Consider the following 23,152-nt stretch of genomic DNA (forward strand, 5'->3'; position numbering starts at 1 on the left):
GAATTGCAAATGATCCACCCTTGTTCAAAAAGGGTGTAAGGATAAATCCAGCAACTACAGGCCAGTCAGTTTAACCTCAGAAGTGGGGAAGCTTTTAGAAACAATAATCTGGGACAAAATTAAAAGTCACTTGGACAAGTGTGGATTAATGAAGGAAAGCCAGCACAGATTTGTTAAAGGCAAATCGTGTTTAACTAACTTGACTGAGTTTTTTGATGAGGTAACAGAGAGGGTTGATGAGGGCACTGTGGTTGATGTTGTGTATATGGGCTTTCAAAAGGCATTTGATAAAGTGCCACATAATGGGCTTGTCAGCAAAATTGAAGCCCATGGAATAAAAGGGATAGTGGCAGCATGGATTTCGAATTGGCTAAGTAACAGGAAACATAGAGTTGTGGTGACTGGTTGTTTTTCAGACTAGAGGAAGGTATACAGTGATGTTGCCCAGGGGTCAGCACTAGGACCACTGTTTTTTTTGATATATATTAATGACTTGGACTTGGGCGTGCAGGGCACAACTTCAAAATTTGCAAATGGCACAAAGTTTGTAAGTGTAGTAAACAGAGAGGAGGATAGTAATAGATGTCAAGAGGACATAGGATGGTGGAATGGGCGGACACATGGCAGATGAAATTTAAAGCAGAAAAGTGCAAAGTAATACATTTTGGCAGGAAGAATGAGGAGAGGCAATATAAAGTAAATGGGGTGCAGGAACAGAGAGACCTGGGGGTACATGTGCACAAATCTTTGATGGTGGCAGGACAGGTTGAGAAAGCAGTTAAAAATGCAAGGAAGTTATGTTGAACCTTTATAAAACACTGGTTTGACCACAGCTGGAGTATTGTGTCCAATTCTGGGTACCATACTTTAGGAAGGATGTGAAGGCCTTAGAGAGGGTGCAGAAAAGATTTACTAGAATGGTTCCAGGGGATAGACTGAGGGTGCTTGGGTTGTTCTCCTTTGAGCAGAGAAGGTTGAGTGGAGATTTGATAGAAGTGTTCAAAATCATGAAGGGTTTAGATGAAGTAAATAAAGAGAAACTGTTCCCACTGGTGGAAGGGTCAAGAACCAGAGGACACAGATTTAAGGTGATTGGCAAAAGAACCAAAGGTGACATGAGGAAAATCTTTTTTTTTTTTACGCAGCGAGTAGTTATGATCTGGAATGCACTGCCTGAAAGGGTGGTGGAAGCAGATTCATTTGTGGCTTTCAAAAAGGAACTTTGGCTATTTTAGATCTTGTACTATGTAATGAGAGGGTTAATTAGTAATTTCACAGTAAAGAATCCCCTGGGGAAGAGTGCTCATAATATGATAGATTTTTACATTGATTTTGAGAGTGACGTACTTAAGTCAGAATCTAGAGCCTTAAACTTAAATAAAGCCAATTACATAGGTATGATGGGCAAGTTGGCAAAAGTAGATTGGAAAATTAGATTAAAAAGATTGGTGGCATTGTAAGCAGTATAGATGAAAACATAAAATTACAAAGAGATATTGATAGATTAGGTGAATGGGCAAAACTGGCAAATGGAATTCAATGTAGACAAATGTGAGGTCATCCACTTTGGATCAAAAAAGGATAGAACAGGGTACTTTCTAAATGGTAAAAAGTTAAAAACTGTGGATGTCCAAAGGGACTTAGGGGTTCAGGTACATAGATCATTGAAGTGTCATGAACAGGTGCAGAAAATAATCAAGAAGGCTAATGGAATGCTGGCCTTTATATCTAGAGGACTAAAGTACAAGGGGGCAGAAGTTATGCTGCAGCTATACAAAACCCTGGCTAGACCCACCTGGAGTACTGTGAGCAGTTCTGGGCACCCCACCTTCGGAAGGACATATTGGCTTTGGAGGGAGTGCAGCGTAGGTTTACTAGAATGATAGGACTTCAAGGATTAAATTACAAGGAGAGATTACACAAATTGGAGTTGTATTCTCTAGAGTTTCGAAGGTTAAGGGGTGATCTGATCGAAGTTTATAAGATATTAAGGGGAACGGATAGGGTGGATAGAGAGAAACTATTTCCGCTGGTTGGGGATTCTAGGAGTAGGGGGCACAGTCTAAAAATTAGAGCCAGACCTTTCAGGAGCGAGATTAGAAAACATTTCTATACACAAAGGGTGGTAGAAGTTTGGAACTCTCTTCCGCAAACAGCAATTGATACTAGCTCAATTGCTAAATTTAAATCTGAGATAGATAGTTTTTTCGCAACCAAAGGTATTAAGGGATATGGGCCAAAAGTGGGTATATGGAGTTAGATCACAGATCAGCCATGATCTTATCAAATGGCGGAGCAGGCACGAGGGGCTGAACGGCCTACTCCTGTTCCTATGTTCCTAAAAAGGTAGATAAGCAATGGCAAACATTTAAAGAAATATTTCAATATTCTCAACAAATGTACATTCCATTGAGAAATAAAAACTCCACGGGAAAAATGATCCATCCGTGGCTAACTAAAGAAGTTAAGGATAGTATCAGATTAAAAGAGGCGTATAATGTTGCCAAGAAGAGTAGTAAGCCTGAGGATTAGGAGAGTTTTAGAAATCAGCAAAAAATGACCAAAAAATTGATAAAAAGGGAGAAAATAGAATATGAAAGTAAATTAGCAAGAAATATAAAAATGGATTGTAAGAACTTCTTACAAGTATGTAAAAAGGAAGAGAGTTGCAAAACTAAACATTGGTCCTTTAGAGGCTGAGACAGGAGAAATTATAATGGGGAATAAAGAAACGGCAGAAACTTTAAACAAATATTTTGCATCTGTCTTCACAGTAGAAGACACAAAAAGCAAACCAGAGATAGTGGGGAACCAAGGGGTTAATGAGAGTGAGGAACTTAAAGTAATTAGTATCAGTAGAGAAAAAGTACGGGAGAAACTAATGGGACTAAAAGCTGATAAATCCCCTGGACCTGATGGCCTACATCCGAGAGTTCTAAAAGAGGTGGCTGCAGAGATAATGGATGCATTGGTTTTGATCTTCCAAAATTCCCTAGATTCTAGAATGGTCCTAGCAGATTGGCAGGTAGCAAATGTAACCCCGCTATTCAAGAAAGGAGGGAGAAAGAAAACAAGGAATTACAGACCAGTTAGCCTGACATCAGTCATCAGGAAAATGCTGGAATCCATTATTAAGGAAGTGGTAACAGGGCACTTAGAAAATCATAATATGATTAGGCAGAGTCAACATGGTTTCATGAAAGGGAAATCGTGTTTGACAAATTTATTAGAGTTTTTTGAGGATGTAACTAGCAGGGTAGATAATGGGGAACCAGTGGATGTAGTATATTTGGATTTTCAAAAGGCATTCGATACGGTGCCAAATAAAAGGTTGTTATACAAGATAAGGTCTCATGGGGTTGGAGATAATATATTAGCATGGATAGAGGATTGGCTAATGGACAGAAACATAGTAGGGATAAACGGGGCATTTTCAGGTTGGCAGGCTGTAACTAGTGGGGTGCCGCAAGGATTGGTATTTGGGCCTCAGCTATTTACAATCTATGTTAATGACTTAGATGAAGGGACCGAATGTAATGTATCCAAGTTTACTGATGATACAAAGCTACGTGAGAAAGTAAGCTGTGAGGAGGACACAAAGGGCTTGATTTTTAAATGGGGGCGGGATGGCAGCGGGTAGGCGGGGAGAGTCAGTGGGCGCGTGGGTAACCTGACTAATAAAATCCTACTGTTTCCTATGCGATTGCAAGTTAATTGGTGGCCCTTAACGCAGTTTCCGGGCTCGCTGTCCGAAAGCTGCGCAGTGGGCCGACTACGCACCCGCATGAGAGGCTGTCAGCTGGAGCGGCTCTATTTAAAGGGCCATTGCTCCAAAGGCTTTTGCTGCAGCAAACACCAAAAAACACAATGGAGAAGCACAGGGGCAAGGATGCTCCGAGATTTAGTGACGCCTCACTGCAGCAGCTACTGGACGGGGTGAGAAGGAGGGAAGTCTTTTACCCTGCGGACGGAAGTGACCTGCCTCTGCCACCAAGAAGGCCTGGCTCGAAGTGACAGAGGAGGTCACCAGCAGCAGCATCATTTCCCGCACCTGGGTCCAGTGCAGGAAACGCTTCAATGACCTAACTCATTCAGCAATAGTGAGTACACTCACTGATTCACCTACATTCCGTGTTCTACATCATCGCCCCCCCGCCCCCAACTCATTCTGCACTGCCAAGAATACTCCATCACATCACTCCCCACACCCACTTAAGGCTCATCCTCAACTTACCTGCACTTCCACACCTCCCCATTAGTCAACCCACCACCACCATTCACCCCAATCCTCATCCAATGTGATGTCTCTGTCTCATACTCACCCTCTGATGGCATTTCTTTGACGATCAGCCTCACCCAAAGCAATGCATTCATCGGCTGGCCACTTCACCATCACTCACACGTCTGTTCTTTCTCCCCTCTTAGGAGAAGGGAGCGCAAAATGCACACGAGGGCGAAGCCTGGAGGGCGGGGGGTTGGACCTTACACACGCGAAGCAGGAGACCCTGGAGATCATCCGCACTCTCGAGTGCCTGTCTGTCGGGGACGCCGAGACTGACACCCCACAAACGTCTGGTGACACAACTTTAACATTCATCATACACATGAATTGATGTTAACAATGCTTGCTATGTTGAACACCTCAGTACGCTCATTGCAACATGACACATCTGTGATGATGCTTAATATTGCCTTCAGTTCTCTTACAGGCCCTTCAACGACCACAGTGATGGCAGTGGGCGATTCCTCAGAGGACCTGCCTGTATCTGAAGGTGCACCGAAACATCATAGCGAGCCATCCACCAGCGCAGATACTCACACTTCAGTGGGTCCTGGTAGAGAGTTAGTTGGGTTGGCACCTGGTGAGTCACCATACACAAGCGAACATGAGCAGACACTGGTGGCAGGGGCAGCTGTGGAGAGTCCGCGTCGATGGGCGCACTCCTCTCCAGGCTCTGCTCAGCTGGACGCAGATGCTGAACCCCGGGGACCATCGTTTAAAAGGAGAATGATCGAGGGATAGCAGCACATTTGCAAGGTACTGGAACAGGTGCCACGCGCACTCTCCACAATAGCGCAGAGGATGGAGGAGTCCAACTCCTGCATTAGTGGAATGGTGCCACAGGTATGGGAGGGAATTTCTGACAGAGTATCTCAGGGACGCGAGCAACTGACAGATAGTTTTGCAGGTAAGTGCGGGAATATCTGAGATGGAGAGAAGGCTAGCCTCCGTTGAGCTTCAAGCACGACTCACCAATGAGTCCATTCAGGCCCTAACAGCGATCGTTCGGACTCAGGGTGAACAATATTCTGCTGCCTTAAACAGGCGGACAGATACATTAGCACTGGCCTCACAAGGCATCACGCATGTCCTCCAAACTGTTGTCCAGCAGAGCAGCAGGAGTGATGTGGCCCTGGCCCAGGGGAGGGATGATGGCGAAAGGGACATGGAAGTGGGGATGCCACTCAAAGTGCTCCCACGTCTCACCCGTTGCCCCCCTCTCAACCAGTACCCGCAATGCTGCCTCCTCTCCAGGTGGCCGAGTCAGCCCCTGCACAGGTGCAGGTTGAGCAATCAATGGAGGGGCCCTCACGGGCACCAAAACCCAGAGGGCATAGGCCCAAAGCATTTAAGCAGTCAAGGCATGGACATGAGCAACCTGCCACTACCCATGCTGCAGCCACAGGGGGCGCACCATGTAGAAGTGATAGGAAGAGGAAGGCTAAGGATTTGTGAGCATGATGGGTAGGCACAAGGGTGTCTGACAGACTGTCATGCTTTTCATTTATATTTGGTTTTTGTTATGTTCACATAAAATGTTATAATTCTCACCACTACTGTCACGTCTTGCCCAATGTTGACTGGCTTTTGAGATAAAACCCTTCCATGAGCTTCACCATGAACGGCAACACTTGATGCCACCCATTGGGTCACTTTACAGTGGGTGTACGTGTAGTTGCAGGACTGTTTTGTGTGTGTGGGGGGGGGGGGGCGGGGAAGAGGCTGGTGTAGGCGCTGCTTTTTCCAGGTGGTGCGAGGACTGGACTCTTCACACTTTCTGATGTTAGGAGAACCGTTCACATATCAGTGACTCCCTGGCCTCATGAGCAGCCAGGTGAGCCACTGCTCTGCCCACGGGTTTCTCCTCCTCCTCTTCAATGTGGATGGCGGATGTGAATGGGGCCTCCTCAAGCGGCGCCCCTCTCTGTTGTGCCCTGTTGTGTAGGACACAACATACGACTATAATGCGTCCCACTCTGTGTGGTGCGTGTTGAAGAGCTCCCCCAGAATGATCGAGGCGCCTAAATCGCATCTTGAGCAGCCCTATAGCATGCTCAATTGTAGACCTGGTGGTGATGGAGCTGTCATTGTATCAACACTGTTGCTCGGTGATGGGGTTCCTCAGAGATGTCATGAGCCACGTTTGCAGGGGGTATCCTTTGTCCCCGAGGAGTCAGCCCTTAAGGGTGTTCGGTGCGTGGATGAGGGGCGGGATGTTGGATTCCCTCAGAATGAAGGAATAATGGCAGCTGCGAGGGAATATGGCACACACGTGAAGGAATCTTTTGCGGTGGTCACAAACGAGCTGAGTGTTGATGGAGTGATACCCCTTTCTGTTGATGAGCAGTCCTGGCTCGTGTAGAGGTGCTCATGTTGCTATATGGGTGCAATCAATTGCACCCTGCACCCGTGGGAAGCCAGCTACAGAGTGGAATCTTTGTCTGGCTGAGGTCGTCCATGGGGAAGTTAACATTCTGCGAGGCTCTGCGAAACAAGCTGACACTGACCTGCCTTATGCACTTGTGTGCAGACGACTGAGAGACCCCGGCGATGTCCCTGGTGGCACCCTGGAATGATCCAGAGGTGAAGAAGTTGAGGGCAGTGGTCACTTTAACTGCGACGGGTAATGAGATGCCGCTCGGCCCAGCCAGGAGCATCTCGGCACGAAGGAGGCTGCAGATGTCTGCGACCACCTGGCGACTCACTCTGAGCCTCCGTATGCACTGCTCCTCAGAGATGTCCAGGAAACTTAGCCTCGGTCTGTGGACCCTCTGACGAGGGTAGTGCCTCCTGCAATGTTGCTCTCTCTGTTGTTGCCCTCTATGCTCTTGTGCAGGTGCCTGTGGTGCAGCACTGTTGTTGAGCTGCAAGTGGCAGACGTGCACGCCGTGCCTGGCGAGGCTGGTGATGTTGCTTGTCCTCGGATGTGGTGGTGAATGCAGCCATGCCCCCGCCCCCCCACCCATCCTGATGGTGTCAGTTTGAGGGAGTCCAAAAAGTTGGTAAATATGTGTGAACTGAACAATTCTGAGTGGAAACTAAGAATTTTCAGTGAAAACACAAAGATCTCCCAGCCAAAGGTTTGTCTGAAAGAACTGAGTGCTCTGCTGCAATAACTCACCTTTTCTCCCCATCTGTCAAAGAAGCATTTCAATGTCCAACTGGCTGCTGGCTGAAACACGTCTCCTACAACATGGAGTGTTTCTCACAGCACGGGAAACACGCTGAGGCTGAATGAAAAATCGGTCCGCTACTTCAAAGACCATGAAATTAACTAGTTCAAATACTTCAAGTATCTAACTAACTGTGTTAACTATCATTCCGCCGGCTTTAAATGCCGGTGGGACTTAAGCATTCGTGAGGCGCACGCATACACAGACGTGTCTATGGGGAACCCGGAAGTCGGCGGGTTGGAACCGCTTCGGAATCCGCTCGGGATTTCCCTGATTTTTGGAGCCCATTGCACCCGCACTTGGATTCTAAAAATTGGGGCCAAAGGGTCTGCAAAGGGATATAGATAGTTGAGTGGGCAAGAAGGTGGCAGATAGAGTATAATGTGGAGAAATGTGAGGTTGTTCACTTGGTAGGAAGAATAGAAAAACAGAATATTTTTTAAATGGTGAGAAACTATTAAATGTTGGTGTCCAGAGAGATTTGTGTCCTCTTACAAGAAACACAAAAAATTAGCATGCAGGTACAGCAAGCAATTAGGAAGGCAAATGGCATGTTGGCCTTTATTGCTAGGGGGTTGGAGTACAAGAGTAAGGAAGTCTTACTACAATTGTACAGGGGGTTGGTAAGACCTCATCTGGAATACTGTGTACAGTTTTGGTCTCCTTATCTAAGGAAAGATATACTTGCCTTAGAGGCGGTGCAACAATGGTTCACTAGATTGATTCCTGGGATAAGAGGGTTGTCCTATGAGGAGAGATCGAGTAGAATAGGTCTATATTCTCTGGAGCTGAGTAGAATGAGAGGTGTTCTGATTGAAACATAAAAGATTCTGAGGGGGCTTGACAGAGTAGATGCTGAGAGGTTGTTTCCCCTGGCTGGAGAGTCTAGAACTAGGGGGCAGAGTCGCAGGATAAGAGGTCAGCCATTTAGGATTGAGATGAGGAGGAATTTCTTCACTCAGAGAGTAGTGAATCTTTGGAACTCGGACGATGTTGCCGAGTGGCAGCTTGTAGATGAGAACTAGAAGGGGTCCAAGGATAGATCCTTGGGGGACTCCAGAGGTAATGCTGCAGGAGTGGGAAGAGAAGCCATTGCAGGTGATTCTCTGGCTATGACTGCTGTGGTTGATGATCGACCACAGCAGGCAGTTAATTTGTTTTGGATTTATTGTGGTCATAGCACTATGGACCACGGTCACAAAGGTCTGGGCAGATATTTGCCAGTTATTAATATCTAATCCTAAAGCAGATTTAACGTAGAGTCCATAGCGATTCAGTGGAACCCTTGTGTAGCATGCCAGTTACAGATTCAATGGATATACTTTTTAAAATTCATTTTCGGGCTGTGGTCATCGCTAGCCATCCCTAGTTGCCCTGAGAAGGTTGTAGTGGGCTGCCTTCTGGAACCTCTACAGTCCGATTGTTTTGTAGTGGTGATACAACTAAATGGCTCGGTAGGCCACTTCAGAAGGCAGAGTTTTAGATGAACTCAAGTTTAAGAAGAGTGGAAGATGGGAGGCCAGCCAGCAGAGCATTGGAACAGTCCAGTCTGGAGGTAAAAAAGGCATGGATGAGGTTTTCAGTACCAGATGAGCTATGGCAGGGGTGGAGACGGGCGATGTTACGGAGATGGAAGTAGGCGGTCTTGGTATGGAACGAATATGTGGTCAGAAGCTTTGCTCAGGGTCAAATAGGACACCAAGGTTGCCAACGGTCTTGTTCAGCCTCAGACAGTAGCCAGGGAGAGGGATGGAGTTGGTGGCTAGGGAATGAAGTTTGCGGCAGGGACCAAAGACAATGGCTTTGGTCTTCCTAATACTCAGTTAGAAAAAATTTTTGCTAATCCAGTATTGGATGTCAGACAAGCCGTATGACAAATGAGACACATCGGAGGGGTCAAGAGAGCGGGTGGTGAGGTAGACTGGATGTCATCAGCGTACATGTGGATTCTGATGTCATGTTTTCGGATGATGTTGCCGAGCGGCAGCTTGTAGATGAGAACTAGAAGGGGTCCAAGGATAGAACCTTGGGGGACTCCAGAAGTAATGCTGCAGGAGCGGGAAGAGAAGCCATTGCAGGTGATTCTCTGGCTATGACTGGGTAGATAAGAATGGAACCAGGTGAGCGGAGTCCCACCCAGCTGGACGATGGAGGAGAGGCGTTGGAAAAGGATGGTGTGGTCAACCACGTCAAAGGCAGCGGACAGGTCGAGAAGGATGAGGAGGGATAGTTTACGAATGTCACAGTCACATAGGATGTCATTTGTGACTTTGGATAAGGATCGTTTCAGTACTGTGGTACGGGCAGACACCTGATTGGAGGGATTCAAACATGGAGTTGCGGGAAAGATGGACACGGATTTGGGAGGCGACAACATGTTCAAGGAAAGGGTGGTAGTTTGAAAGGACTGAGGGGGTCACGAGTGGATTTTTTTGAGGAGGGGGGTGATGACGACAGATTTGAAGGGGAGGGGGAATAGTACCTGAGGAGAGGGAACTGTTAACAATGATCAGCTAAGATGGAGGCCAGGAAAGGATGTTGGGTGGCCAGCAGTTTGGTGGGAATAGGGTCGAGGGAACAGGAAGTGGGTCTCATGGGCAAGATGAGCTCGGGAGGGGCATGAGGAGAGATTGGAGAGAAACTGGAGAAAGGCTACAACGGGGGGAACCGTAGGGGAAGTTTGGCTTGATGGGCATGGGGAAGGGAGGGAAGCAGCAGAGGCAGCTGAACGGATGGTCTCAATCTTAGTTACAAAGATGTCCATGAGATCCTCGCACTTTGCGTTGGAGGTGAGGGTGGAAGGAACAGGGGTGAGGGTTTTAAGAAGACGGTTTGTAGTGGAGAAGAGAAGCCGGGGGTTATCTTTGCATTCCAGCATGATCCTGGAATAGTGAGCAGTTTTGGTAGAGGAGAGCAGGACCCAATGGTGCTTTATGTGATCCAACCAGATCTGGCGATGAATGGCTATACCAATTGTCCACCATAAACTTATCATCAGGAACAGAGTAACTGAGCATTTGAACAAATATGAGCTGATCAAAGGCAATCAGCATGGATTTATAAAGAGTAGTTCATGTCTGACTAATCTAGTTGAATTTTTTGGGGAGGTCACTAACATGATAAACTGGGGAGTATATAGATGTCTATATGTACTTCCAGAAGGCATTTTATGGGCTCCCACAACCCATATGATGGGGGGGGGGCACCCACACTCACCGACCGCAAATACCCCGCTGGTTATCAACCCAGCATACAGAGCTAGAGCTCCAGTCTTCACTCATCGGGACTATCTGGAGTGGGGTTTGAACCTGCACCTTCTGGGAATGTTACCTGTAAACCAAAGGCTCACTCACTCCATGGTAAATAACTCCTGTTCAAATTAAATTTCTCAGCTTTCAGTTAAAAGAAAATATTTCTTCTATATTCTGCATTTATTTTCCAGTTCTCCATGATGTATTATTTCATTATGGAATAGCAAATAAATACTCTGTTCCTTGGCTTCTGCCCTTTCTCCCCAGAACCATCAGAGGTATTCAAGGGCAGCCAGAGGTTGGCTTTCACAGTGGTTCTTCCACTCCAGAATGGAATCCTGAACTCAGTGTGGTGAAATGTAATGGTAACCTGCACTTTAGCACTCTGTAGTATAGCACACAGATACCTAACGACCATTAGGATCTGGAATCACACAGTTTAATTTTGAGGGTATGTATCCTGATGTGTTATGTTACCCTCTCACACTCCTAGTTTCCCACATTTATTACAGTGACCTGGAAGGGATGTAAGACTATATAGAAATGAATAGGAAGTATGATGGATTATAATTTAAACACAGTTGCACTGCAATCACTTTACCAAAAGATTCATTCGGAATCATTATAAAACAGTAGATATAATAATATCACTGGTAAATGCTTTTTCACATGAAGTAAGTTTACCATGCAATGACCTAATAGAAATATATTTTTACATGCAATTTTGAGTAACATGACAGTAAATATGTTGACTTAGGATATTTCCTTCATCATTTTACCTTTAATTTTTTAAGTTGTCCTTCAATGTCTATTTTCAGACTAGGGAACATGGACTGATATTGTTCAGCCAGAAGTTTAAATCTGTTAAGGATTCAAGAATCATACAAAAAGTCTATTAGTCTCACTTTCATTCTATTAATGGGATTTGTTTCTAATCAATAAAGAACCACAGAAGTTTACTGCACAGAAGGCGGCTATTCGGCCCATTGTGTTTGAGCTGGCTCTTTGCCAGGGCAATCTAAAACTAATCCCACTGCCCCACCCTCTCCCCATAGCCCTGTATCATCTTCTGCTTCAAATATTTATCCAATTTTCCCTTAAAGGATGCAATGGTCTCTGCCTCAACCACTCCCTGTAGCCAAGCAATCCATGCTCCTGGATGAAGACATTTCTCCTAACTTTTCTTTTCACTCTTTTAGTGACAATTTTAAATTGATGACCCCTCATTACTAAATGTTCAACCCGAGGAAATAGTCTTTCCCAGTACACTATAAAAACCCTTCCGAATTTTAAAAACCTTGATTAAATTTCCACTTAGCCTTCACTACACCAGTAGAAAGTCCTAGTATCTCGACAGCCTCCTCACAACTACAGCTTCCCATCCCTCGCATCATCCTGGTGAATCTATGCTATATGCTCTCTAGGCTTTAATGTCCTTTCTATATTGGGGTGACCACAGTTCTCCTAAATGTGGCCTAACCAATATTTAGTATAAATTTATCATTACTTCTTTATGCCCCTAAAACCCAAAATGCTGTAGGCATATTTTATTGCTGCAGCCACACTTTATGGAAATTATGCATTTTAACCCCTAGATCTCTTTGTTCATCCACACCCTTCACTACCTTTCCATTGGATATATGCTTCCATTCATAATTTTTCCTCCCAAATTCTATTCCTAGACACATCCATATAAATTTTAACCTGCCTGCACATTCTGCTAACCTGCGTGTGTCTTCCTTAAGTCTTTTAGAATTCTCCTCGCTGTTTAACAAACGTCCTATTTTTGGGTCTTCAACTAATTTGAAAAGATTGTGTTCTTTATACCCAAGACCAAATCATCACCAAGAGCAAAAGTGGGCCCAGACTGACTCCTAAAATACAGCACTTCCAATCTTTATCCACTCTAAGCAGTATCCATTTATGCTTACTCCTTGCTTCTTGTCAGTCAACCATTCCTTCATCGTCACTGAGTCAAAGTCCTGAAATTCCCCACCTAACACCATTATGGAAGCAACATCATCACAATAACTGCAGCAGTTGAAGGAGAAAGCCGACAAACACTTTCTCACAGCAACTAGGGATGGGGAAAAATGCAGCCTTGCTAGTATGGTTTACATCCTGAGCCCTGTGGGCTAGGTAAGGATTTCTACAAGCAGCACCCCCTCATTTGCTGTCACCTAACCCTCTTGTCTTGGTTGTTGGAGCTGTTGCTGCTGCTCCTATTCCTCCAAAACAATGAAGCAAAAATGGAACCCATGATAAGCTGTGAGAGCTTAATCAGGGTGAGTAAGACAAAAAAAAAGACAGAAACAATCTCCAAGCTCAAAAATCCGTTGGAAATCCACTAAGCATGATACAACACAGCTCCCTATGATCGGAGTGCCCCTTTAAATAGTGCTTCCAGTCAGTGTCTGGAGCCAATCCAGCAAGGTTTGGCTTCAGACACTGATGGTTTGGTCACTGGACGGGGCTACTGTCCCAGCCAGTTTAAATAGTGTCAGGGTCCTAATTAAATCATAGGACCACAATTTGCATGCATTCATGAGGCACTTGTATGTTTCTGGTGGGCGCCCCAGCCACCTAAATTATGTTAAAATGACAGCCGGCCCGATTATAGTGCGAATGGAGTGATAAATCCAATCAATCCATTTTAATGGCCCCCGCCCCATTATTGCCAGGTGGGGTTGTTTAAATTCTACCTCTTAGTTTCAGTTTCAATGATGATTAAGAGGCAGGTTTGATGTTCATTTGTATTTGATAATACTTTACATTATTTGCTGCTACCTCATTATGGACCAAAAGATTCCCATATCTAACAAGTTTAGATTTTTAAAAAAAAATTAAATTGTCAACATTTCACATGTAGTTAATCACTTTTGGACAAATTGCAAAACAAATAAGTTTAGCAGATCTGAAAATAGATATTTTCTATCTATTTATTCTCCCCCTTTCCCCATATCCAGAAACACCTGGGCCATGCTGGCGGGAGGATAATTGGGGGTGGGGGGAGGGGATGGGGGTGGGGGGAGGGGATGGGGGGGGGGGGTAGATTTTCAGGTGCGAAACCCAGAAGTGAAGTAGGCGGGTCGCAATCTGAGATCATGACCTTAATGAGGCCAATCAATGCCTGGCAGAGAGGTGCTAAACATCTGAGGGGGGGCGGTGGGGAGGGGGTGGCGCTGAGTGAAGGTAGAAAGAGAGAAAGAAAGATCTCATCAGCCGTTGGGAGAGAGATGGTGGGGTGGGGGGGGGGGGGTTGTTTCAAGCGACATCAGAAATTGGAGTGGGGGGGGGGGGGTCCAGACAGCATCGGTTTTAAGGTATGTTCGTTGACTTTTTTTTACAATGAAAAATGTCATCTTATTTGTTTAGTGTATTTTTCAATGATCTAGCTGGCCCTTCGCATCTGCTTTCACCAGACGTGAATCGGAAGCGATGGGAAAGCCGCCCAGGTAAGGTTAAAATCATTTTAAGTGTCCAATACACAAAATGTAAAGTACCTTAAGTACCTCAATGAGGTACATTGCCCCTTTAAGTATTGGCCTGCTGGATTTAAGTGGGGGCACGCGCACACACAGATTTGCTTGAGTCTAACGCAAAAATGGGTGGGATGCAGCTGGGATGCCTGCCCACTCCCAAAAACATCGATTTTGTCTGCACCCCCGCCCCCAACCCGTCCGATCTTGGAGGCTTAAATTAAGCCCTTGGTGATCAAAGGGTATGGCAGGCAACCTGGTTCCAGGTCTGTAATCATCTGTAAGGAAGTGCACAAGAGTGGCTTAAGTTCATTCAATTACTACGGTGTCTCCTCCAACTTGGTCAACACATATAGGCATAAGCCAACATCAGTGCCATGCTGAATTGTTTCCTAGGTTATGCCATTTAATTCCGATATTTACACATAGCTTCTACATTGTTACCTGGAACTAAAGTCACTGAAGTCGGCCAAAAGGTCACAAACTCGGAGACCAGTTCTTGCTGCTTTTGAAGAATATGTTGGTCCTATCCCTTTCTTTGTAGTGCCAATACTGGAAAAACAACATACGCTTCCTTAATGTACTGTGTAAGAAAGAAGCCAGCTCTTTACATTCTCATTTTAGACAAAATTCAGCAATAGTTATCTTCTCAGCTGTGGTTCAGTTGGTGGCACTCTCGCCTCTGAGTCAGAAGGTCATGGGTTCAAGTCCCACTCCAGAGACTTGAGCACAAAATCTAGGCTCACACTCCAGTGCAATATAGAGAGCGCTGCATTGTTGGAGGTATCGTCTTTCAGATGAGACGTTAAACCGAGGCCCCGTTTGCCCTCACAGTTGGACGTAAAAGATCCCAGGGCACTATTTTGAAGAAGAGCAGGGGAGTTATCGCCGGTGTCCTGGCCAATATTTTTTATCCCTCAACCAACATCACTAAAACAGATTACCTGGTCATTATCAAATTGCTGTTTGTGGGAGCTTGCTATGCGCAAATTGGCTGCCGTGTTTCCTATATTACAACAGTGACTACACTTCAAAAATACTTCATTGGCTGTAAAGCACTTTGGGACGTCCTGAGGCCGTGAAAAAGCACTATATCATTGCAAGTCTTTTTTCTTTCTCATGTCATTTTAAAAATAGCTTGGGAAAGGAGAGTTATACGTGAAAACTCTCAAAGATAAATACACATTTGTTCTCTTCTAAATTGATATCAATTGGATACCTCGCTGGAAGCTGTTCTGTAATGTGATCCAGTTCCCTTGCTGCCAAAGCTGCTCCATTTGCACTGTATTTATTTCACGTACGTGTAGTTAATTTAAGGATATATTTTCAACTTTGCCAGTCAGGACACGGATCTTCCCTGAAGTCAGGAGAAAGCCAGTACAGATCAATAATGCTGAAAGCACATTGCCGATTGCTGGCTTTTACAGATGGGCTGAGAAATCGGTCTGCCGACATCAGTCTGAAAATCGCAGACATTATCTTAATGCCATTGATGGTCACTGTTTATATTTGCTGCTGGCAATATCCAGTGGTCAGAAACACCTAGGAAAGCTCCCTCTCAAGAAGCACCTTGGTACCTCACACAGCACTGCTGTCGCTATAATCACCAGGTTGTCTCTGATAGTGCTCTAACTGTCAAAGGCAATCCTGTAAAGTAAATAGAGTAAAGGAGAGACTTTTAGTACCATACTCATTAACTTGTTCTAACTTCTAATATCCTGTTACAGCACATATTTGACACTGATGAGCATATTTACTTTTTTCCCTCTTGCTCTTGTCGCTGGATTTCTTGGATTCCATCAACAGCTTGATGAAAATCAAACACTGTCAAAGTATAGAGAAAAAAAGAGTTGAGTTCAAAACATATGCCGCACTGCAGGTGCATTTTCTGTAATCTCGTTTTTGTTGCATTTAGATTGAGACAAAACATATTGAAGACTTTTCCTGCCCCAATTCTTGGCAAGAATCTCAAAGTAAGGGTAATTTTAACCCTCTCCTGCCTGGCAGGAAATTGGCGGAATCGGATTGGTCGCCTGTTCAATAACCTGCCCGATTTTACTTTCCATTGAATTCAATAGAAAATAAATCGGACGGGATATAAAACAGGCCGCTGATCCGATTCTGCTAGTTTTCTGCTGGGTGGGTTAGGTTAAAATTACCCCCTAAAGAGTTTGACACTTAAACCAGATTTTAAAATGTTGCTGAACAGCTTTATCATCACTTACCCAAGTGTGCTCTGTCTGAAATGATCAGCCTCTTCTCCCACTCTTTTAATCCTAATAAAAAATACACATTAGCAAAGAAGATCAAAATAAATTTGGAGATTTAGAAGCAGTCATAAGATATAGGTTGGGAAATTCCTCAGAGCTGCTCCTGTTCTGCTGAAGTTATGGCGGCCGAGTGGGAGCAGTTCCTAGTAATTTCACAGCCATAGAATCATAGAAATTTACAGTACAGAAGGACGCCATTTGGCCCACTGTGTCTGAGCTGGCTGAAAAAAGAGTTATCCAGCCTAATCCCACTCCTCAGCTCCCCTCTAATCCTCTACCAATTACTTTAAATCTATGCCCCCTGTTTATTGACCTCTCTGCTAAGGGAAATAGATCCTTCCTATCCACTCTATCTAGGCCCCTCATAATTTTATACAATTCAGTTAAATCTCCCCTCCGCTTCCTCTGTTCCAAAGAAAACAACCCCAGCCTATCCAATCTTTCCTCATAGTTAAAGTTCTCCAGACCTGGCAACATCCACGTAAAGCTCCTCTGTACCCTCTCTAGTGCAATCACATCTTTCCTGTAATGTGGTGACCAGAACTGTACGCAGTACTCTAGCTGTGGCCTAATTAGTGTTTTATACAGTTCTAGCGTAACCTCCCTGCTCTTATACTCTATGCCTCGGCTAATAAAGGAAAATATTTTGTATGCTTTTTTAATCACCTTATCTACCTGTCTGGCTATTTTCAGGGATCTGTGGACATGCACTCCAAGGTGCCTATGTTCATCTACACCTCTCAGTGTCTTCCCATTTATTGTGTATTTCCTTGCCTTGTTTGCCCTCCCGAAATGCATTACCTCACACTTCTCTGGATTGAATTCCATTTGCCACATTTTTGCCCACTTGACCAGTCCAGCCCATCTGACCAGTCCACTGATATCTCTACAGCTTTCCTCCTCACTATCAACCACACGGCTGATTTTTGTATCATCTGCAAACTTCATAATCATGCCCCCTACATTTAAGTCTAAATCATCGATATATACCACAAAAAGCAAGGGACCTAGTACTGAGCCCTGCGGAACCCCACAGGAAACAGCCTTCTAGTCACAAAAACATCCGTCAACCGTTACCTTTTGCTTCCTGCCACTAAGTCAATTTTGGATCCAATTAGCCACTTTCCCTTGGATCCCATGGGCCTTTACTTTCCTGACCAGTTTGTCATGTGGGACCTTGTCAAAAGCCTTGCTAAAATCCATGTAGACTACATCAAATACGCTACCCTCATCGCCCCTCCTTGTTACCGCCTCAAAAAATTCAATCAAGTTAGTCAGACACAACCTTCCCTTAACAAATCCATGCTGACTGTCCTTGATTAATCCGTGCCTTTCTAAATAACGATTAATACTGTCCCTCAGAATTGTTTCCAATAATTTGCCCACCACTGAGGTTAGGCTGACTGGCCTGTAATTACTCGGTCCATCCCTTTTTAAACAACGGTACAACGTTAGCAGTCCTCTGGCCTCACGCCTGTAGCCAGAGAGGATTGGAAAATGATGGTCAGAGCCTCCTTTATTTCCTCCCTGGCTTCTCTTAACAGCCTGCAATACATTTCATCCAGGCTTGGTGATTTATCTACTTTCAAAGGTGCTATTCCCCTTAATACTTCCTCCATCACGATGTTTATCCTATCCAATATTTCACATTCCTCCTTAGCTACAATGTCTGCACCATCCCCCGCTTTTGTCAAGACAGACACAAAGTATTCATCAAGAACCATACCCACGTCTTCCGCCTCCACACACAGGTTACCTTTTTGATTTCTAATAGGCCCTACTCTTTCCTTACTTTTCCTCTTGCTCTTTATGTATTTATAAAACAGCTTTGGGTTTTCCTTGATTTTACTTGCCAATATTTTTTCATGCTCTTTCTTTGCTTTCCTAATTTCCTTTTTAATTTCACCCCTGCACTTTCTATACTCCTCCAGGCTTTTTGCAGTATTGAGCTCCTGGTATCTGCCGTAAGCTTCCCTTTTTTGCCTTATCCTACCTTGTATGTTCCTTGATATCCAGGGGCTCTAGATTTGGGAGTCCCACCCTTTTTCTTGTGAGAACACATTTGCTCTGAGCCCTCAATATCTCCTCCTTGAATGCCTCCCACTGCTCTGACACTGATTTATCTTCAAGTAGCTGTTTCCAGTCTACCTTTGCCAAAACACATCTCAGCTTAGTAAAATTGGTCTTTCCCCAATTGAGAACTTTTACTCCTGTTCTATCTCGGTCCTTTTCCATAACTATGCTAAATCTAACTGAATTATGACCACTTTCACCAAAATGCTCTCCCACTGATACTCCTTCCATCTGCCCAGCTTAATTTCCCTAAAACTAAGTCCAGAACTGCCCCCTCTCTTGTTGGGCTTGCTACATATTGGCTAAAAAAAAAATCTCCTGAATGCATTTTAAGAATTCTGCACCCTCTATACCGTTTACACTGATTCTATCCCAGTTAATATTAAGGTAGTTGAAATCCCCTACTATTACTGCCCTATTGTTTTTGCACATCTCAGAAATTTGCCTACATATTTGCTCTTCTATCTCCCTCTGGCTATTTGGGGGTCTATAGTATACTCCCAGAAGTGTGATTGCCCATTTTTTGTTCTTCAGTTCAACCCATATGACCTCATTAGATGATCCTTCTAACATATCATCCCTCCTCACGGCTGCAATTGTTTCTTTAACCAATATTGCTACCCCCTCCCCTTATCTTGTCTGAGAATCCTGTAACCAGGAATGTTGAGCTGCCATTCCTGCCCCTCTTTAAGCCATGTTTCAGTAATAGCTATGATATCATACGTCCGTGTCTATCTGTGCCCTCAGCTCATCTGCCTATAATAGTGACGAGGGTTAAATTTGGATTGGACTGGGAATTTAGTCCTGGTTATAATGTTTTCAGAGATAGAGAGAAAGAAAAAGGGGGTGAGGTTGCAGTGTTAGTAAATAATTCTATCATAGTTCTAAAACATAAGAATGTCCTAGGCGACACCATTAAGACGGAATCTATATGGATACAATTAAGAAAGAGAAAGGGAAATGATACAATTCCCGATATGCATGCTCATGGCCATTGACTAATTATTGGTACTTGTTGTAGACTGCCAGATCAAAGAGCTCATTGTGATGAAGCACACTGGAAACAACTTACTAGGGCTTCTGAAACAGATATCTGTTTAATGGGGGAACTTTAACTTACCAAGAATTAACTGGCATAATGATGAGCCATCTAATGTTGAGGACAGCACACCTGGATTTGTTGAAATCATACAAGGCTGTTTTCTGACTCAACGGACTAGAACGATCCCTGCACTAGTACGGGTATGCCCAGGGTCCACCTAATATTGGGCATTGGGCCTCGTTAACATAAGACCAGCGAGCTGCAGACACCTGCTGGGGTCACACATTTCAGTTACATATGAGTAGAACTAGGTTAGATGTTCGGAGGTTCTTCTTTTCCCAGAGGATAGTAGACCTACAGAACAAGCAGCTGACGTGCTGATTCGCTGCATACCTTCAAAAGAGAGACCTTCAAAAGAGATCATCACAATGTGATGTGAACGCCTGTCTTAAGCCTTATGCTAAAAGGTTTTTCAGAAGCTTCCCACTTATAGCATGTCATGCTTTACATGATATTGCTTGAAACAAGGCATGCCAAGGCGATTAGGAGCCATTGTTGTCTGCTTGGCTGAACTGGTCAAGATGCCACCAACAACCTGGGAATGGTTGCGGTAATCTGCCATCTCAAGAGTCTGGATCAGCAGAGGGGCAGATGCTGATCTGTGCCAACTGCTGGAAGACACCAATGGCTACAGTGCAGGGATAGTAATGGTCAGCTGTGGCCTGAAACTTGGCTGCACCTTCTTGCAGGCATGCTGCAATGCTGACCTTTGGGGTGGTGCTGTAGAGTGGCACAGAGGAAATCCATCCTTGCAAGCATTTAATTCAGCACTACTTCACTTCAGCAGCCTAAGAGGAAGCCACATGCTGGGCTACATTTATGGGTCCCTTTACCTTCACCCTGGCCTGCTACTTCTTAATCCCATGGCCCTTCAGCCTTCACATAGGTTGCTCTTAGGTTGAGTTGCCTTTTAATGCTCTCCAGAAGTTTTCTGAACTTTGTCCCCCTCCTTGTGACATCACTTTCATTGTCCCCATCCCTTTAAATTTGACGCACATAATTTCCATCTCCTACTAGTGGTACCATCCCTACAGCCAGTGGAGTTTGCATCTGGCATTGTGAATCATTATGCAAATAAGGTCAGACATGAAAATTGTGTGCTATTAGCACTTGAGATTCTGGCAGGTCTTTAAAGCAATGTAAAACTAGAATAGAACTATTTTAGAATCATGGAAAATTTACGGTACAGAAGGAGGCCATTCAGCCCATCTTGTCCACGCCGGCGGAGAAACGAGCCACCCAGCCTAATCCCACTTTCCCGCATTTGATCCCTAGCCCTGCAGGTCACGGCTCTTCAGGTGCACATTGAGGTATTTTTGAAATGAGTTGAGGGTTTCTGCCTCTACCACCCTCTCAGGTAGTGAGTTCCAGACCCCCACCACCCTCTGGGTGAAAACATTTTTCCTCATTTCCGCTCTAATCCTTCTATCAATCGTTTTAAATCTATGCTCCCTGGTTATTGACCCCTCCGCTAAGGGAAATAGGTCCTTCCTATCCACTTTATCTAGGCTCCACATAATTTTGTACCCTTCAGCCTTCTCTGTTCCAAGGAAAACAACCCCAGCCTATCCAATCTGTCATCATAGCTAAAATTCTCCAGTCCTGGCAACATCCTCGTACATCTCCTCTGCACCCTCTCTAGTGCAATTACATCCTTCATGTAATGTGGTGGCCAGAACTGTGTGCGGTATTCAAGCTGTGGCCTAACTAGTGTTTTATACAGTTCCAGCACAACATCCCTGCTTTTATATTCTATGCCTCAGCTAATAAAGGAAAGCATTCCATATGCCTTCTTAACCACCTTATCTACCTGTCCTGCTACCTTCAGGGATCTGTGGACATGCTCTCCAAGGTCCCTTACTTCCTCTACACCTCTCAGTATCCTCCCATTTATTGTGTATTCCCTTGCCTTGTTTGCTCTCCCCAAATGCTTTACCTCACACTTCCCTGGATTGAACTCCATTTGCCACTTTTCTGCCCATCTGACCAGTCCATTGATATCTTCCTGCAGTCTACAGCTTTCCTCCTCACTATCAACCACACAGCCTATCTTTGTGTCATCCGCAAATTTCTTAATCATGCCCCCTACGTTTAAGTCCAAATCATTAATGTATACCACAAAAAGCAAAGGACCTAGTACCGAGCCCTGTGGCAGCCCACTGGAAACAGCCTTCCAGTCGCAAAAACGCCCGTCGCCATTACCCTTTGCTTCCTGCCACTGAGCCAATTTTGGATCCAATTTGCCACATTCCCTTGGATCCCGTGGGCCTTTACTTTTTTGACCAATCCGCCATGTGGGACCTTGTCAAAAGCCTTGCTAAAATCCATGTAGACTACATCAATTACGCTACCCTCATCGATCCTCCTCGTCACCACCTTGAAAAATTCAATCAAGTTAGTCAGACACGACCTCCTCTTAACAAATCCGTGCTGACTGTCCTTGATTAGTCATGCCTTTCTAAGTGACAGTTTATCCTGTCCCGCAGAATTGATTCCAATAAATTTTACAACTGAAGACAAAAATCACCCCCAGTAAATGGTATCAAAGACAAATTCAGAATACTACTTCAAACTAAACCATGAGTGTAGGGCAAGGGATGCAGGTTCAGGTTAATGAGAAGCAAATTTAGGACTAAAATGAATATACGAAAATGACAGGCAGGATAAGGTCAGCCGGTCCATCATGCCTGTCCCATATGGTTATGTTTCAATTAGGCATCATGACCACCAATCAGCAGCCATATAATGTCCTGGGTGAGGCAAAAACACATTTTAAAAAATCCCTAGACCAACGGAAGCAAAAAGAAAATTGTGGGAAATTCCTCTCTGATCCCCGAAGGCATCAAAACGAATTCCAGGAGACACATCACCCAACATCCCACCTACATTTTGCGGGAAGTCAAGAACTTCTACTTCTCACAGAATCAACAACACATGGAATGGACTTCCAAGTAGGCAAAATTCCTGGAACCATTTAATAGTTGGATGTTGTGATGGGAAGGACTGTCGGGCCTTTTTGGATGGATGAGCTAAGATGGGTTGAAAGGCCTTTCTCATCTGTATCTATTATGTGATTTCAATATCCAAAAGAGAATAGAGGAAACAAATTGGACAATTAGTCACCTTAAACTGCTCTCACACGTGTCCTAGTGACAGATTGGAGAGCAATCAATTGCCTGAGAATAGGTTGCCTAACTGCTTTCTTGGCTGGGAAATTACAAAGGAAACTAACAAACAGAAGAACAATTAAAGTTGTAAGGGGCAGAAGAAGAAATATATAAATGGATATTGTCATTCTACTGTAAAATCTAAGAATTTATTAATATATTTACTAACACATTAAAAAAATGTAAAATACTCAATAGTTGAACCAGAATACCTTTTCTTTCATTTTTGTCAGCTTCTTCAAACAAGCCAGGCAGATGTATTACAACACCGTTCCCTAAAGCAGAAACAATTAGTAAAGCATTAAGATACTGTAACAGTTTAAAAATTCAGCAAAAAATCAGAAATACACTCAAA

At 44.4% G+C, this 23,152-nt stretch overlaps 1 protein-coding gene across 2 annotated transcripts in view; it reads right to left on the reverse strand.

The window, feature by feature from the left end:
- Positions 1-23,152, reverse strand: part of LOC137326521 (adenylosuccinate synthetase isozyme 1-like) — a 72,554-nt gene that overhangs the window by 31,585 nt on the left and 17,817 nt on the right. Inside the window, exons 3-7 of one of the 2 annotated variants that reach the window (XM_067991691.1) lie at positions 23,010-23,072; positions 16,411-16,461; positions 15,943-16,009; positions 14,630-14,737; positions 11,486-11,567 (exon numbers count right to left, since the gene is read on the reverse strand). In XM_067991691.1, the coding sequence (XP_067847792.1) occupies positions 11,486-11,567; positions 14,630-14,737; positions 15,943-16,009; positions 16,411-16,461; positions 23,010-23,072 (371 nt within the window). Of the gene's footprint in view, positions 1-11,485; positions 11,568-14,629; positions 14,738-15,404; positions 15,809-15,942; positions 16,010-16,410; positions 16,462-23,009; positions 23,073-23,152 lie in introns of those variants that run through there. The other variant, XM_067991692.1, reaches the window with a different exon arrangement.

Source organism: Heptranchias perlo, chromosome 10, assembly GCF_035084215.1.
Source record: "Heptranchias perlo isolate sHepPer1 chromosome 10, sHepPer1.hap1, whole genome shotgun sequence".
Classification (NCBI taxonomy): Eukaryota; Metazoa; Chordata; class Chondrichthyes; order Hexanchiformes; family Hexanchidae; genus Heptranchias; species Heptranchias perlo.